Raw genomic sequence first — 17966 nt, forward strand, 5'->3', positions numbered from 1 at the left:
CAGCATGGTAGTACCATAAAAACCTATAGACATATAGACCAATGGGACACTCTAGAGAGCTCATAAATAACCCCACATATTTATGGTCAATTCATCTTTGACAAGAATGCAAAGAACACATAATGAGGAAAAATAGTTTCTTCAATAAGTGGTGTTAGAAAAACTGCATATCCATATGCAGAGAATGAAATTAGACCCTTGTCTCACATCATGTGCAAAAATCAACTCAAAACAACTTAGAGACTTAAAAGTAAGATCTGAACCTGTAAAACTACTCGAAAAAAAAATTGGAAAAACGTTTCTTGACATTGGTCCTTGGCAGTGCCACTTTGGATATGACATCAAAGACACAAGCAATAAAAGCAGAAATAGACAAGTAGGATCACATAAAATAAAAAGCTTCCACACAGCAAAGGAAACAATCAACAGAGTGAAAAGGCAACCTACTGAATGGGAGAAAATATTTGTAAGTCATATTTCTGATGAGGGGTTAATCTCAGTCTATTTACAGATAAAAGTTTGAGAATTGCTCGTTTAGATCATGTTCTGACTTCCTGTTTGACTTTGGGAAAATCACTAACCTTTCCAGAACACAGTTTCTTCTCTACAATGTAGTGGTTGGATCTTAAATGCACCTTGAAGTTGTAAAATTCTATACCCATGACTAATCCAATTCCCTGACTTTTGGTAGGTCTGTATATAAGCCATATAAAATGAACTATTCAAACCGGTTTGAGCTGTCTTTGGTCCTTGGGCTATCATTTGGACACCTTTCAAATTCAGAAGCTGCTTCCTATTCACCCGTGCTCCTTGTAGTCTTTAATTATTAAAACCAACCAGTAAGGACATTCTCTGAGCATTGGTTCTAAATGATTAAAACATATCATTTTCATTTCTAATACATTTGTATCATAATTATAATCAATATATTAGCATAATAACTATAACAAATAATATAACAAATATATTCTCTCTCCGTCTCTCACACACACACAACACACACACATAAGAAAGGCAGAGTAATATAAAGACTTTGGAACAGATATGAAAAACAATGTTAGGGAAAGATGACTGAAAAATGCCAGTAAAATATCTCTCTTTGGCCTTGGGTATTTATGAAATAAGAAGAAAGTGTCCAGCCATTTTTATGAAAATTAAAAGCCAAGAGCACAGATGGCTGAGTTGAAGGGAGCTGTATAGCATATTTTAAGTGTAGAGGACAAAAAATGGCAAGTGATAGTAACACCCAATAAACCCCAACGGTTTTAGAAGGCAAAATCCAAAACCAAATTAATTTTTCCTTTGTCTTCAGATACAGAAGCATTTCTTAGAGTCACCAAGAAAATGTTCTAAGTCTTAATAAGAATGTTCTGAAAGAGATTTCTACCTAAGAAAGGACTTTGGAGTCAATAAATCTGGATTGCAGTCCTCTCTATCCTATTTATTAGGTGTATGGTGTTGGATGCCTACCTTAGCCACTTAGAGCCCCAATTTTCTTATCTATAAAATTGGAATAATGATGAGATATATTTCACAAGGCTATTGGAACAATGCAAAGAAATAATGCATGTTAAAGTGCCTAGCCATGTGCCCAAAATGTATCGAGATTTCAGTCAATATTGAAAAGAAAACACACTTCATTTAGCCATGGTATAGAAGGTAATTGCCCCTTGAGCCCTGTTTTGCCTTTGCCAGTGAGCCTGACAAAATAAAGTGTTGATTTAGGACGATTTAAAAGGGCCACGCTTTTGAAAATCTCAAATTGTTTTAATTTTAGAGTTTATGTTATTCAGCTGTGCTCCATATTCCTTTAGAAATTAAAAGCAAATCACAAATCTTATTATAAGTCCTCTTATCAAAAGCTGGAGTCTAAAGACTCAGAGACACATTGAAATGTATCTTAGAAGGGAAGGCCAAGATTACTGATGCTAACACAGGGTAGTGATTTTGGGCTAATGAATTACTAGGGTATAGAACCCCGTCTAACACATAGCAAGTACCAAATACGTACTAAACGAACACAAGATTGGACGCGTCTAGCTATTTTAAAAATGGGAACAGACTTTTTTTTAAAAAAAAAAGGTCAATAGAGTATGAATAGTAGAGATGGTGGGGCTAAACTCTAAAATTAACTGGAAATCTTAGGTCACAGTTAAACAAGACATCTGGAAATAAGCTAGCCTACCAATAACCTGGATTGCTGATGCTATTTAACCATTTGTCGTAATTCTACTAAACTCACTGCTACGGTTTGAATGTGGCCCCTCCAAAGTTCAGGTGTTGCCAATACGGTAGTATTAAGAGGTGGGGCCTTTAAGAGGTGGTTAGACCATGAAGGGTCCTCTCTCATGAATGGGATTAAGGCCCTTACAAAAGAGGCTTCACACATCATTCTGCCATGTGGGGACACAGAGGAGGCTGTACCCCTCTGGAGGATGGAACCTTCACCAGGCAACAGAACCCACCAGCACCTTGATCTTGGGCCTCCCAGTCTCCAGAAATATGAAAAATAAATTTCAATTTCTTAAAAACTACCCAGTCTGTGGTATTCTGTCATAGCAGCACAAAGAAGGTAAGATACTCAGGTTCTGTCACCTCAACAATACCCAGCTTTTTCTTGAAAAAGTTTCTAAGGGAGAGAGTTAAAATTCTTTAAGTGACAGCCGCCATCTTCAGAATTCTTTGGGCCTAAAAATGGAGCACTAAGAGCCCTTAGACGTGGTTTCTGACATTCTTACTGTCTCTCTCCTCCCTTGTTACTCTCTCACTCTCATGTCTTTCACTCATACTATTCTCATTTTCACCTCTGAGTCAGACATCTTGGCCTGCACCTTCCTTAGACGCAGGTCTCACACATTTCTTGTTCACTGTCATGTGCCCATCTCTGGCATGCTGTCAGGCACACAGAAGTACAGAAAAAATAGTTGTTAAATAAATTACATATTAGCTGAACAAGTCAGGGAGATTTCACATAAGGTAGAAAATCTCATTGTTTTACCTCTAAAGGTATCCCCAGTCATTTGTACTATACTCCGCTGTTTCTTTTTGCTAGGCATATTTTATGTGCTTAGCAAAATACATATATTATGTATTTCATGTACTTATTTATTCACTATCCTATGAGCTGTGAGAGCCTCGCGAATGAGGAAAATATCTTCCTCCTCTGCATCTTCCCACAAAGAGCCACTTCAAGGCTCCACCCACAGTGGTTGGTGATTCACCAAGTATGGCTGACTGACTCAGAACTAACATGATACTTGCAGCCCACTCTGGACCTTCCATGGGAGAAGGGACCACATCTCACTCATCCTGGCACTTAGTCCAGTGCCTGACACTCACTAAATATTGACTGAGGAAGAGAGAGAAGCAGTATGAGTGAATAATACTAAAAAAATCGGAATGTTTCAGCAAAGCCAAACATGAAGCAAAATAAACTAGTGTGCTTCTTCCATTCATTGTATCCTGCATTCATTCAACAAGTATCTATTGAATGCCTAGTTTGTGCCAACCATTGTGCTTGGCACCAGTGACTTGCAGATGAATTATATATGACTGAGAAAACAGGTCTGCATGGAATTTCCACTTTAGCGAGGAAGGTGGATGATACACAAATAATTGGATGTGTGCTAGCATCGTCCATGAGTAATGAGAAAGCACATCTCAGCTAGGCACGGTGGCTCATGCCTGTAATCCCAGCACTTTGGGAGGCTGAGGCAGGTGGATCACGAGGTCAGGAGATCAAGACCATCCTGGCCAACACGGTGAAACCCCATCTCTACTAAAATATTTAAAAAATTAGCTGCACGTGGGGACCTGCGCCTATAGTCCCAGCTACTTGGGAGGCTGAGGCAAGGGAATCGCTTGAACCAGAAAGGTAGAGGTTGCAGTGAGATGAGATAGTGCCACTGCACTCCAGCCTGACAACAGAACAAGACCCCGTCTCAAAAAAAAAAAAAAAAAGAGAGAAATTACTTCTCTTGTAGAAGTGTTAAGGAAGCACAAAGGAGGCAGGTGAGCAGGGAGAGATGAGGAAAGGAAGAAAGAGGAGACTAAAAAATCTTCAACAAAATTCATCTGCCTCTGCAACAAGGAACTTCTTATAAAGACAAATGTACTCAGTACATCAGTCACTCCTTCAACTTATGGTTTAGTGTGATGGCAAATTGCAATATAGCAAACAGATATATTTTACACATAGCAATATTGACATGCATCAGACCAAAAAACCCAACATTCCCATTTGATTGACTCATTTGACAGACTCAAATGCCTGTGCTCAAGTGTAGTCTGGGCTCCCTGACCTTGGCACTAACACAAGAGGTGTTTCAGTATGTTTCAGCAAGTTCTTAGAAGTGGTCAGATTTTGTTTAACTTAGTTTTCACAGAGATATCTGTTGCCTTGCACTTGGCATTCAGTGTAATATTTTGCACCAGGGATTCAAGCTCAGTGGGAAAGAGCAGCAGGGATAGAGGATGAGGAGGAAAGGCATCTGGGAAACTTTCAAGGTAGAAACTTTCAAGGCACAGGAATTTAAACACTAAATAAACTACTTGAAAAAGGAACCCAGAAGTGAGTTACAACATTGTTTTAGAATAAATTCAAGCTCAAGTGCAACTACTTTAAACATCAAGATGAATAAAAGGAAAACCAAGGAGTTCCAGTATTTGGCCATACACAACCCTTTGATCTGGCTCTGACAAATCCGTCTCTGTTCCACATTTTTACCTCCCATAACCATACTGGCCTGCCCTATACCAGAAGGGAAGTCATGGACCCTGATCTCTAACATGGAACCTTTGTAGTTGCATTAGCAGGAAAGATGGGGGAAAACTCAAGCTTACATATGTGGAGAAAAAATGAGTGTTCCCCTGTATTGACCTGCATACAAAAGGAGTGCATGGAAACAAGAAAACAAATCTTCAAACAGAATCTTTCTTATCACCAAGCATGTCCTTTTATCCAGGTTCTCAGAATTTTCTTTTTGTCCTAAGGAGTTACCATGTAGAAATACAGAGGCAGACAGCCAAGGGTCGCAAACACAGTCCTACCACCTAGGCAGAAACTCTGGATAAGTTGCTTAACTTCCTCATATTCAGTTTTTTCCATCTAAAGCATGTTGAGTTGGAGAGTACATAAAGTCGCTTGGCACCTATAGATGTCCAATAAATATGGATTACTTTTGCTCATTCCCTAACAGAAATACCAGGTAAGAACCAAGGTTGTGTTTGCTTAAATGTTTTTGTAAAACAAGGAGGGTTAATGAGCAGTATAAGCAAGGATATGGGGAACACACCTGAAATACAGTATTGAGTAACCAAAGGTGAATACAGGACTCTCAGAGCAATAAAGGAAAGAAAAATGACACTGTTCCTTTGGGAGATAAATTCTTTGTTTCATTCTCTTTTGCTCTTGTGACCTTCCTGTTTCTATGACCCTTGCACATGCCCACTTGCTTCTGAATGCCCCAATGCCCCAGGCTCAGCGACACCTAATGAAGACGTTGGTTGATGCAGGCAGCTATATCCCAGCCAAGCTGCTATCCTTCCGCCCTGACTTCTCAGGTGAGTCCTCCCACTGGGACAACAGGATCTTGAAACTTCTTACAGCACATGCTTCTGCCCTTACTTGGTTGGACACCCCCGAATCAGGCAGGCCAATACCACTCGAATTTTGCTTGTTATTTCTTTTATGAAATCCAAAATTGAGATAAAGAGGGAAGGGTACATGTCCACAAGACTGCTGTGGCCTTCTAAAGAATTATTCTATCTGAACGAATGTAATGACAAAACAGCTAACAAACTAAATGGTAATTCACACACTCACAAAGGTTCACTCAAAAGCCTTACATCCATAGTCTGTAAAATTTCTATTTGTCATAGAAAACAAACATAGAAGGCACTTTCTTTTAGTGGTTTATCAGTTAACTGAGCTTCCAAAATATTATGTTCATCAACACATTACATAGGGGACTATTGTATTTTCCTTATCTGCATAATATAAATAAAATATAAGTAATAAGTTATTTACACTGTAATATAAATATAAATATCCATCTAACAAACATTTATTTACTACCTTCTGTGGTTAAGCAATGAGTTAGATGAACAGAAATGCATACATGGAAGAAATTTTTATATTCCCTTGAACATGTTATTTATTGATATAGTTTGGATACAGATTTCATGAATATACCATGAAATATCCTGCCATATTTTTCAAGTGCATCACATTTAGCTTTCATAATATTTTCATAAACATAACATTTTCACCCTTAGTGCATTCTTTCTTCAAATTATTTTTGGCCAATCTCACCAAACTGCCATCTCTAGCTTTAAAAAAAATGGGATTCCCTATTTAGGATGATGTTACACTTGCTATGAAAATATTGATTCTAAAAAGAAGGACTGAGATCAGATACTGTTGGACTCAAATGCCAAATAGAAGAGAAGCACATTAATGTCAGGATGATGAGTATCCTCACATGAGGCCATCCTTTCTTATAGTTTCCAAGGTAAGTCATGTTTGCAGAGGTCTTTGGAGAGAAGAATGAGGAATAATAATGGAGGAGAGAAAGACAAGTAAGGCAGAGAAAATGTCTGTAGCTAAAATATACATTACATATTATTAATAAATTTTAAAAATTATTAAAACAGGTTCATTTCAAAGAAAAATAACGTTTGTTAATGGGGTTCTGGGAGTCTAATGACAATTATTATTTGCCCATAAGAAGTGGGCTTAAAGATGAGGATATAGCATCTCAGAATATGAGATGACATACTCTCAAAGTGGTGATTAAATCATAGACTACTGCTCAGTCTTAAAAAAAAAAAATGAAATCATGTCTTTTGCGGCAACATGGATGGAACTGAAGGCCATTGTCCTAAGGGAAATAACCTTGAACTAGAAAGTCAAAATTCCGCATATTCTCATTTATAAGTTTGAGCTAAACAATGGGCACCCACAGACATACAGAGTGTAATCATAGACATTGGAGACTCCAAAAGGTGGGAGATTAGGAGGAGAGTGACGCTTGAAAAATTCCCCATTGGGTAAAATGTTCACTGTTTGGACGATGGGTTCACTAAAAGCCCAAACTTTACCACTATGCAATAGATGCATGTAAGAAATTTGCACTTATACCCCCTAAATCTATAAAAACATTTTAAAAGAGTTGTGGTTAAAATATGTTGATACTTATGAGGAATATAAAATGGCAGCTAATGACTCAGTGAATAGACAAAGGCAGGAAAAAGTTAAAAATGCAGAAGGAAAGAAGACACACGGCATTGGCCATCAGCCCACATAGTCTGGGGACATGAGTTCCATGGGGCTCCCACCACTATTAGCTACTGGTTTTTGAATACTTCTCAAATGCCAGGTGCATTGCACGATTTACACATATTCTCATTTAATTCTCAATGGCATAATGAGGCCGGTAATATTTTCCCCATTTTATCAATTTTCTAAGGATGTGAGACATACAGAAGTGGCATGTCTAAGCTCACATACTCAGGAAATGTAGAGGTAGGGTCTAAGCCAGGACCCAAGTTTGCCTTGTATTGCTTACCTCTGATCAGGTTCAATCCAAAATTCAAAGTGGGAAATCTAGTTGAAAGGAAACAAGGGTTGCTTCAGAATATTTTCTCCATCTACAATAGTGACTCATTATTTGTTGGGTCTCAGACTCCTATAATAATTTTATAAAAGTGGTAGACCCTTTCCTTAGAGAGAGGCATATATGTTCACAGTTGTGTGCATGTGTACTTTTGAGGGATTTCAAAACTCTTCAAAACTAAAGTTAAGAAACTGCAAACTAAAAGTTGTCACTAAAAAGGGACCTAGATCACAGATAGAACCTGACTGGGATGAGTGCACAGAAATGCCTCCTTGGCCAACCCAACCCAGTTGGTGCAAAACCTCTAGTGTAAGCAATTCTTTACAAGCATAGAATTGACCTTTAACAGGACTAGTCATGATAGACAGAGACCCCAAATGATAAAGGTATTCACAAAGAACACAGGTTACAACCCAATTCTTGAGGGACCCTTGAGTGAGCCAGATGCAGTGTGCAAGGGAGAAGGAAGAATTTTGCTAGAATGAATGTCAACTTTACAGTTGGGCTGTGCCCCTTGGTCATGACCTTGGGGCTCAAAGAATTGGCTCAGACAGTTCTGAACTGAGTAGCCATTTCACAGACAGCCCACAGCCCAGCAGGTTGCCGCTCTCTAACTCTGCCATCATGACACTGCCATCTGTAGCCACTGAGCTGAGATTTCTCAAGACCAAATTTATCACGCCCGAGAGTCCATTCTTACATAAGAATCACCTGTCGCTGATGCATAAATTTCAGCACCTAGCAGAGCCAAGGGTAATCAGGATTTAAAAGGAAGGGGCCTGAATAAATTCAAGCAGATTTCCTCTCTGTGGGACTGAGTTTTGAAAAACCTTTGTGCCCTCATCTGCCCCTCAAAGGAGACTGTCATTTTTCTACTTTCTGTCTGCATCACTATTGTCGAGGGAATGATGCTCTCAGAGCCACAGGCAATCTGTCTTCTTGGAGGTTCTGTTCCAGCTCTGACCTCGGTTTGTTGCAACTTATGTCTCTTCTCACAAGTTTCAGCTTGCTCTCATCACCAGCTAAATTAACCATAAAGCAAAACCTTGACTCACACCTGAAGCCTCAGAGAAATTGGTAGAAGCCTGGAGTGATGCATCACTATATCAAAGAAAGCACTTTGGGTCAACGAGAAGATTCCCTTGTCTTGAAACCTTGGAATGAATGTACAGGTGTTCTAGATGAGAGCAAAGAAAATGCCATTTGAAAGCACTGGAAGGAAGGAGAGTTGTCTAAGAAGTGGTGGGATTGGGACAACACTGGATGGTGGGAAGGATCTAGGAAGGAGGGTATTTCCTAAACTAAAAAAGGGCCAAGGCCAAGAAAATCACCTGCAGCTCTCTTCAGTGAAATGTGGGGAAATTAAATTAGGATTAACAAAGATCTGAGAAGGTCTGCATCTGTGACCTTGGGCAAATAGTTTCCTTCTCTGGGTTTCCATTTGTAAAATGTAGGAACAGAATGGAGGCTTCTTCCAGCACTGGCATGCCAGGATGGAAGGTAGAAGAAAAGGCCTTTGAAGCCAATATAATTACTCCTCTGTCCAGAGAAATATAAACAACAATAACTCCAACAGCCTTCAGCTCTGCTTTTGAATGAGTTCTTTGCTTCTGCCTGAGAGGTAAAGTAGTTCATTCCTTGGGGAAAAGTTGAATGTGGAATGCTAGGCCATGCCCTTCTCACTTTGGTTTCATTATGTTATTGCGAATGATTATTAATACAAAGAACATTCAATGTAAGTTAACAAGGCTTTACTGAGTACCATGTATCCAGGCCTGCAGTTGGTCCTCTAGGGTAGATGAAGAAAGAGTGTGTGACATGTTCAGGGTCTTCAGTTCCCTTAATCTCCCTTAACGGAGGTTTGCATGTCCCACTTCAAAAGCCAAGCACAAAATGAGCAAAAATGAGGCTAATTGTTTAAATACATCTTACTTCTCTGTATTTACATAAGCAACTGAGTTTAATGAAATTTGCTAATTTTGATGCTCTTACTAATACAAACTGCATATGTGTTTTGTATCTTTGCTGTGTATATGTATGAGAAACCTCACTTTGGCATTTATAGGGTTTGCATTGGCTTGATTCTAGTCAGATGCCTCTGGGTGAAACACAAATAAAAGTCAATCAACAAACTTTTGACTTTTCAAGCAAATACATGCTTATACATTTTGAAGTTCCACCCAAGTGTAATCTCTGTATGACATGAAAGCAAACCAAATGAATCATTTTGTGAAAACTACTCTAATTCTTGAGTATGCACATTGGTTGATATTTTTGCATATCTCTGGAACTCCATTGCTGCTTCACACTAATTACTGGCAACGTACTATTATTCTTTGATGGGTATTTATTTTTTGATACCAAGTAGATGATCAATTATGACGCCTTCCTCAGACTTTTTTGTTTTCCTTTGAGGTTTTCTAAAACCAATCAATCAATTTGTTGTAAATGGCAATCACATCCAAAATATGCCTTGGGTACAAAACAGAACTTTTCAAGAAGTAAGGATGATCCATACGAGCTTTTTCCAATGCAAATTATCTTCATGACAACCTGAAAGTACTTGTCTTAAATGTTCTATATAAATACTCTTGTGTACTTTCAATTACATGTATGTAAACACATAAGGATGATATAAAACATCGTTCCAGTTACATATTTCTCAGCACCAAGAATGATGCACCAAGAATTAAGGTGCATTATTCTTACTTAAGAACAAAGGTACTACAATGTACTGTATTGCTATGTTTTTCTTCCAATACCCCAAAGCACTATTTCTGGAACTTGGGTGTTCAGAATTGAGTTGATTATTATATTCTTCATTTCATGAAATGTCAAAGCACTTTTATTCTGTTGCTCGTATGGTGACCACAGTAAGAGAAGAGAGGTAGGTATTTAGGGTGACCAACCATCCTAGTTTTCTCCAGGACTGAGAGGCTTTTGGGACATAGCACTTGCCATGGGAATGGCCAAGGGACAAGTTGGTCATCCTGCAGGTATTATCATTCCCATTTATAATAGGAAAAACAAAGGTACAGAGAAGCAAAATGCTTTGCCCAGTTTACCCAGGAAGTGAGAAGCAGATGTGGGACTGAGTCCTATGCGTTCTAACGACAGTCAGTTCACAACTACACAGGTCGGTACTACTTCTGCACTTTACTTTCTCCTTGAACTTTAAGAAAACCCATGTTGTCTTTTGCCTTTTTGTGTGCTACCCTTCCAAAAGTGCTAGGTTGAATACCATGGGCTGTACTGAATGGGGTCCTTTGTCTATGTTGCAAATTACTCAGGAGGAACAACATTGCCACTTTGTGTTTTAGAGAGAGGAATGAGACGTTGTAATTATCACAGCACTCTAAAGCAGAGAAAGCACTAGTACAAGTTCTGTCTACCCACCAACTATCTATCAAGACCACTAAGATATCTGGTCTTGACTGGGCCAGATGTATAATTTCATGAAACAAATCAATCTAAACGAACCTCAGGAAAAATGGCCAGGTAACCACCTTTTGAATCACTATATGCTAACAGCTAACATTTACTGAAGGCTTACTGTGTGCTGGGTGGTGTGCTTAGAGCTTTATAGGGATTAATTCAATTAAGCCTCACAACAATAATTCCATGAATTTGCAATTATTGTTCCCATTTTACACGTAAGAAAAATGAGGCTGAGAGAGGTTAATTCACCAAAGTTCAAACAGCTGATACAGGTTGGAATTTGGATTTAACCCCAAGCAATCTGACTCCGAAACAAGTGCTTTTAGCCACCCAGTACATCACTTTTAATAAAGACAGCCAAACAATGTTTAATCTGTCCAAACAGTGTTCTGACTTTCAATCACTGAGGCAGCTTATTAGGGTATATCTAAAACTAGCTAGACTGCAAATTGCTGTGAAGCAAAGCGGGTATGTCTGTCTACCTGTTTAGGTCAAAAGGTATGAGGCTTTATGGTCATAGGTATTAAAGGATCTGAAGGGAGAGATTTTAATCTGTTGATTAATTTAGGAGATTAATTGCCCTGCCAAGCCGCTGTTATGTCTTCGGTACATCTATTTCCTTCTCTGAAAAATGTAAATAATACATCCTGTGCTTCTATAAGAAATGACAGGGTGAAACAACTGTCATTTTAAAAAGCACTAAGCAAACTGTAAAGTGCTTTAAAACAATTATTTCATATGTTAAGCAGCTTACAAAATAGCAATTTCTTCAAATGCCCTTGCAAAGCAAATGAGACACAGCTGCTATGATGCTCTGCAAAGAGACAGAAATCCAGCTCTTTAAAATGTCCAAGGGGAAAACACACACTGTAAAATTACTCCAAAGATGAATTTTACAAGAAGGATGGAAGTGTCATCAAGTTTTTCCACGGTTAATTCTAAAAGAGTGCCAGCATCGAAAAGATCAAAAAAGGCAGTTCTTCAACAGAAACCTGGGAAAGTATTTTTCAATAACATTGCATAATAGAAATAGGAATTAAACTCACCTGAGGAGCAGAAGCGAGTAAGCCAAGTTTATGAGTTCTTCTCAATTTTGTCCCAAGACAAGTCTGCTGGGAATAAAAAATATTAAGAGAACTTTAAAAAGGAAAAAGGAAAAGAAAAAAAAAGAAACGTCAAGAAGGATGAGCTGTCGTGGAATGCTATGAAGTTTGAGAGTGACTCAGCACTAGCTAAGGGGCAGCAACAATTAAATGAGTTTGTTGAAAGAACGCTAATAAAACTCGGCATTCCCTGTAATCTCAGAACAAGGTTGCACCACTAAAGAAAATGTTAAACGATGCATTAGGGGGGCTGTGGTTTGATGAAGTTGGTTGGGGGTGGGGGAACTCAGGGCTGAGTCACAGGCTCCTTGGTGGGAGCACCACTGGGTTTCTGCCCTCTTGCCTGTTTCTCTCCCTCTCTCCGGGGAGTTCAGTTCCTCTACAATTAGCCAAATGAAACAAGTGAGCTGGCCACTGAACGATGAGAAATTGTGATTCACTTGTAGCATAAATTATAAAATACATACACTGTATAAATAACTCCTGAGATGGAGAGGGGGAAAGAACTTCTGCCACATCTTCTGGGCCCACGAGAGTCATGAGTGCAGGTGCCTGTTTCTAGACGGAAGAGCACCTACGTCATCCAAAATGGATGCTGAGCAGATTTCTCACATTCTCTGGGAAAAAGGAGATCACAATTCCTCCTAGTAACTAATTTATATCTTTAGTTACTCTTTCTAGCCATTAAGCCCCATGCTAAAACTACCTTAAATTGCTCCTGTTCTAAACTGGCCTTGGTGGTTGTGGGTGAGCAAATTGTTTTCTCACTATTGAAAAATATAAAACCTTCATATATTTGCACAGTTATTCTTATACTAAACTCAGAATGGAAACCCAGGCAGTTATCCTCTCCCTTCCAGAATGAGAATTCTCCACCTCTCTATCCAAGTTACAGAAAGAAAGAAATATTTTGAGGCTCTGGCATCATTTTTTCCTATTTTCATGGGGTCAGCTATAGACTCAGTGAAGAGTTTACATGTTCACGACTTAAAAAAAAAAACACTCAAAGGGTTAAAAACTGGAGGTTTGACATTTCCATAATAAGTGTTCTAAATGCTTATATTGATATATATTTGTTCTAGAATAAACTAAGGTACAAAATATAATAGTTGTAAGTTGTTCTGCCAGCCAAACTGTTCTCCTCCATTTATAAATGAAGTTGCTCAGTGTTCAACAACTGATTGCCATAAATGAATGGGGTCCTTCCAAGCCTCCAAAGAGCTGCTACAACTTGGTTTTCCCCTTGGGAGAAAAAAAAAAGTTATTGTTCTAATTGATTTTTTTCTGTTCTGAATAGAAAAAAATAAATTAGATCCCTCCTTCCTTCCTTCCTTCCTTCCGCCTTCCCTTCCTCCCTCCCTTCCTCCCTTCCTTTCTTTTTCTTTCTTTCTTTCTTTCTTTCTTTCTTTTTCTTTCTTTCCTTTCTTTCTCTTTCTTCCTTCCTTCCTTCTTTCTTTCTTTTCTTTTACTCTTTCTTTTCTTTTCTTTCTCTTTTCCTATTTCTGCATTCCTACAGGAAGTGAGAAGGAATATTGTGCTTTTCATCAACCACAGCAAGAGTCGTTTCAGTTTGAAACAGCTTGTTTTTAAGGAAACTATACTATGGTCTTCTGGAATGGGAAGACCTTTTTCTTCCATGGGACAAAAGGTGAGATTTTCCTTTTGTCTTCACCCTTTACCAGTACAAAAGAGTGAACCATCTCTACATACATGTTCAGAGGCAAATTCCATGACTAATTGCAGAGTAAGCAAACTCCTTGATTCTGATCACACCAGCAACATGCATTTGAATTTAGGGTGGATTTAGATGATCAAGTCAGTAACTTAGTATAGTGAAAAGAAGACTGAGGACTTAGGAATCAAATCCCATAGTGACCTTGGTGAGGATTTTGCTCTTTTATGGACAGCTTAGTAGATAAGCTCAGTCTTTTAATTTACTTAACAAATTGCAGAGAGCTCTCCCATTGTATCATTTAATCATTTCCCCCCAACTCAATTTCCTCATTCATGCAATTGGGTTAATACAACTTACTGTACAGGGCTATCATAAGGACTAAATACGATATGTGTCTAACATACTTACTACAGTACCTGGCACATAAAAGCTGGATGAATTGTTTCTTTCAATTCATTCTTTAAATTCGTGCTTGATAAACTGATGCTGGCTATAGTAATCTGTCACCCCCCCCCGCCCACAACACACACATACAAACCACACACACACAGCAGCTAACTAAGAACAGTCCCCTAATTTTGTCAATTTTTTGGAATCTTTCTTAAGGAACCCCATCACCATCTTATACCTACTACAGTAATGTATTAGTCACTTACCATGGGCCATGCATTGCACTAAGTTACTTTACATGGACAATATCACTTCATTTCCCCTACAACCCTATGAGCTCAATACTATTGTTATTCCCCTTTTGCTTCAAATTCACTTGATCACTAATATGAAAGAATCTTAAAAAGTATTTTTAAAATATCTATCTTATATGTTTTATTATTACAATGGACTGAATATACGTGCCCCTCCAATATTTATATGTTGAAATCCTAACCCCCAATGTGATGGTATTAGGAGGTGGGGCTTTTGGGAAAAAATTAGGTCACGAGGGTGGAGCCCTCATGAATGGCATTAGTGTCCTCATAAAAGAGACCCCAGAGAACTCTCTTTCCACCATGTGAGGATACAACAAAAACTTGGCAGTGTATAACTCAGGAGAGGAACCTGCACAACCATGCGGGTACTCTGGACCTACATGCTGAACCTATAGACTCCAGAAATGTCAGAAATAAGTTCCTGTTGTTGATAAATCACCCAGTTTATACTACTTTGTTATAGCAGCCCAAACTAAGATCATTACAATTGCAAAACATTTATGCAATACCTTACTGAGTTGTGTTTTGTCAATTTTGTTTAAGCAAAGCACTAAAATATAGTTTCTAACCTCCAAAAAGTGACTTTTTTTAATACCAGAGAAGAAACAGAATTTAGATTAAAGGGTTCACTATGTCTTTTTAAAAAATCATATAGGTGCTTCCTATCTCTGATTTAAGTTTGTGTACTTATTATAAACAAGAATAGTGGAAGCTCCTGTTTATATTTGTTTAAGAATTGCAGCCAATATCTAGAGTACCAAATTGACAACACTGACCAGATGATGGGGGCCAGTCATCTTGTTGAAATGAAGAGCAAGAGATGGCTAAAGATTTTTGCATAGAAACTACTCCACCCACATATAACATCTTAAAAAGTTACATTTATGCACATTTAATTGGCAAATAGAAAAATTTATATAAAATATCCCTATTTTTGAATAACTCTGAAGGTTAATGAAGCAATGAAGAATGCCTGTGCTTAATACAGAGACATTCACCAGGAAAAGAAGTGTCCCTAGTTGAAAAGACATTAGATCCCTATTCTAAAATCTCAAGTGTTTCATGCAGAAAAACTCCTAAAATAGAACATTTATGGCATACTTTTTGTATTATGTGTGACCGTGTTTTATTTTTTGGATAAATATTTATAGAGGCATATACCTGGGCTTCATTTTCTTTTGAACAATTTTTGAGATTTTATGACATAATGTTTCCTACTTCATGGAGAAACTAAGTGATAAAATGGAATTTTACAGAGGCCCTCACTGCTATATCTACTCCCTCCCCAAGCAGCATTACTACCCTAAACATGCCTGTTACTATGGATGAAAATAATTTATATTATCTTTGAAGCCAAATCTTCCACCTGGACATTAGATACTACCACTATTTGCCAACTCAACAAAATTGCTTAAGGAATACTTGCTATCTTTCCTAAAACATGAAACTCTCTCTCTACTGGACCATTTCCATCAGCACATAACCATATTGTAATCTCTCTTAATCAAAAACAGCAGCAATAACAAACCCCTTAGGCTGACCTCACTTTCCCCAGGTGTTTTCATCCAATTTCTTTGCTTCCCTTTGCAGGAACCTCAAGAGTTGGATTTCCTCAGTGTTTCCAATTCCTCTCCTATCATTCCCCATTAAGCTACTCAAAACAGGCTTTAACTATCACAACGCTACCAAATTATGTTCTTGTTCAGGTCACCAGTGATGCTCTGTTGGAAAATTCAATGAGTGACTTTCAGTATTTATCATACTGGATCTATCAGCAGCATTTGGCATGACTTTTGACTCCCCTCTACTTGATGCACTTCATTCTCTTGGTTTTTAGGACACCACAACCTCCTAGTTTTTCTTCTACCTTGATAGTCACACCTCAGTCTCCCCTTATAATTCTGAGGACCCCTGGAGCTGAGTCCTAGTCTTCTCTACTTTATTTATACACACTCACTTGATAATATCACTCAGCCTCACAGTTTGCAATCCCAGCATGTTTGTGACTCTCAGGTCTTCATCTTTAGCCGGTGTAACGTTGACATTCTGATTAGCTCCAAATATGCATGATCAACAACCAACTTGACATCTATAATTAGGTGCCTAATAGTCATTTCAATATCAGTATGTCCAAAACCTAAAACCCAATATTCTTCACAAATTGGCTCTTCCTATAGCCATCTCAATCAATAGTATCTCAATCCATAGCAATTTTATATTTCTAGTTGCTCAAGCCAAAACTTTGCTTTCTTTTCAACTCACACTCCATATCCAATCTATCACAAAATCCTGTTGAATTTTGATTTCAAAATATATTCATATGAAGACTACTTCTCATAACCTCTACTGACCAACCCACGGCCTGAGCCACATCATCTTTTTCTTGGGTTGCTGGCACAGCCTCCTAATTAGTCTGTTTGCTTCTATCCTTGCCCTGCTCATCTAGTCTCTACTTAATATCCTGAAAGACCCTAGTTAAAAAGTCAACTCTTCCTCAGCACATTGAAGTAACACCCATTTCACTCAGATTAAAGCCAAAGTCTTCTATCAGTAACCTACAAAGCCTTACGGGGCCCCACCCTTGCCTCTCTGTTATCTCTCTGACCTATAATACATTTCCTTCCATCTCTTTGAATCATCCATGTTGGCTTCTTTGCTGTTCATTAAATGCATCAGGCAGTCTCCTTCCATTGGGCCTTTGCACAGGCTGTTCTCTCTGCCTGTGATACTCTCCCCTGGATATATACTTATAGTCTCAACTGCCTCAGATCTTTGCTCAATTGACACTCCTATTTAAAATTGCAACTGTGCATACGGTCCTTCTCTGCCAGTGCACTACCCCAGTCTTTAACCTAATTACTCTCCTTTATTTTCATCTTTTCCATAGCATTTACTATGAAGAATATAATATATTGGCTTATGTACTATTTATTGTCTGTCTTTTGTGCTAGAATGTAGATTCTGCAAGGGTAGGGATTGGTGTCTGTCTTGGTCATGTCTTTTTTTAAGTCCCTAGAATAGTGCTTAGCATAGGAAGTCACGCAGCGGGTGTCGAACTGAATTGAATAAAATAGCCTTCCAGGAAAAGAACCAGAATTGATAACATTGTACCTATATGAAATAAGAACTTGACTTAAAAGAACTTGATAGAGAATTACTGTCTAGTGTCTGATTAAATCACAAAGCAAGAGGGTAGAATACATGAATACATGGCCTGTTTGTTGGAAAAGAGATGACAACCTGGAATGACCACCTGAAAAAAAATGGAAACATATCTCCTCTCCCTTTCTTTTAAAGAATCTGGCAATATATTTTCAGATGACTCCAGAAGGAGCTTGGAACAGACCACAATAATGTGTCCTACAAAGTCATGAAGGAGCTGAGCTGAAAGCTTAACCTTAAAAAAAAAAAAAAAATCTGTTTCTCT

General features: G+C 38.3%; 1 protein-coding gene and 1 long non-coding RNA gene across 13 annotated transcripts in view; both read right to left on the reverse strand.

Moving 5' to 3' along the window:
* BLID (BH3-like motif containing, cell death inducer) overlaps positions 1 to 662 on the reverse strand; it is a 53416-nt gene extending 52754 nt beyond the window's left edge. Inside the window, 1 exon segment of the mRNA XM_074014030.1 lies at positions 582 to 662. Coding sequence (XP_073870131.1) covers positions 582 to 662 — 81 coding nt within the window.
* LOC102123831 (uncharacterized) overlaps positions 1 to 17966 on the reverse strand; it is a 337031-nt gene that overhangs the window by 138635 nt on the left and 180430 nt on the right. For 7 of the 12 annotated variants that reach the window (XR_012423828.1, XR_012423816.1, XR_012423824.1 and 4 more), the window contains one exon: positions 12101 to 12163. This is a non-coding gene — a long non-coding RNA (uncharacterized lncRNA). Of the gene's footprint in view, positions 1 to 12100; positions 12167 to 17966 lie in introns of all 12 variants that reach the window. The other 5 variants (XR_012423829.1, XR_012423814.1, XR_012423825.1 and 2 more) reach the window with 1 other exon arrangement.

Source organism: Macaca fascicularis, chromosome 14 (genome assembly GCF_037993035.2).
Source record: "Macaca fascicularis isolate 582-1 chromosome 14, T2T-MFA8v1.1".
Lineage (NCBI taxonomy): Eukaryota > Metazoa > Chordata > Mammalia > Primates > Cercopithecidae > Macaca > Macaca fascicularis.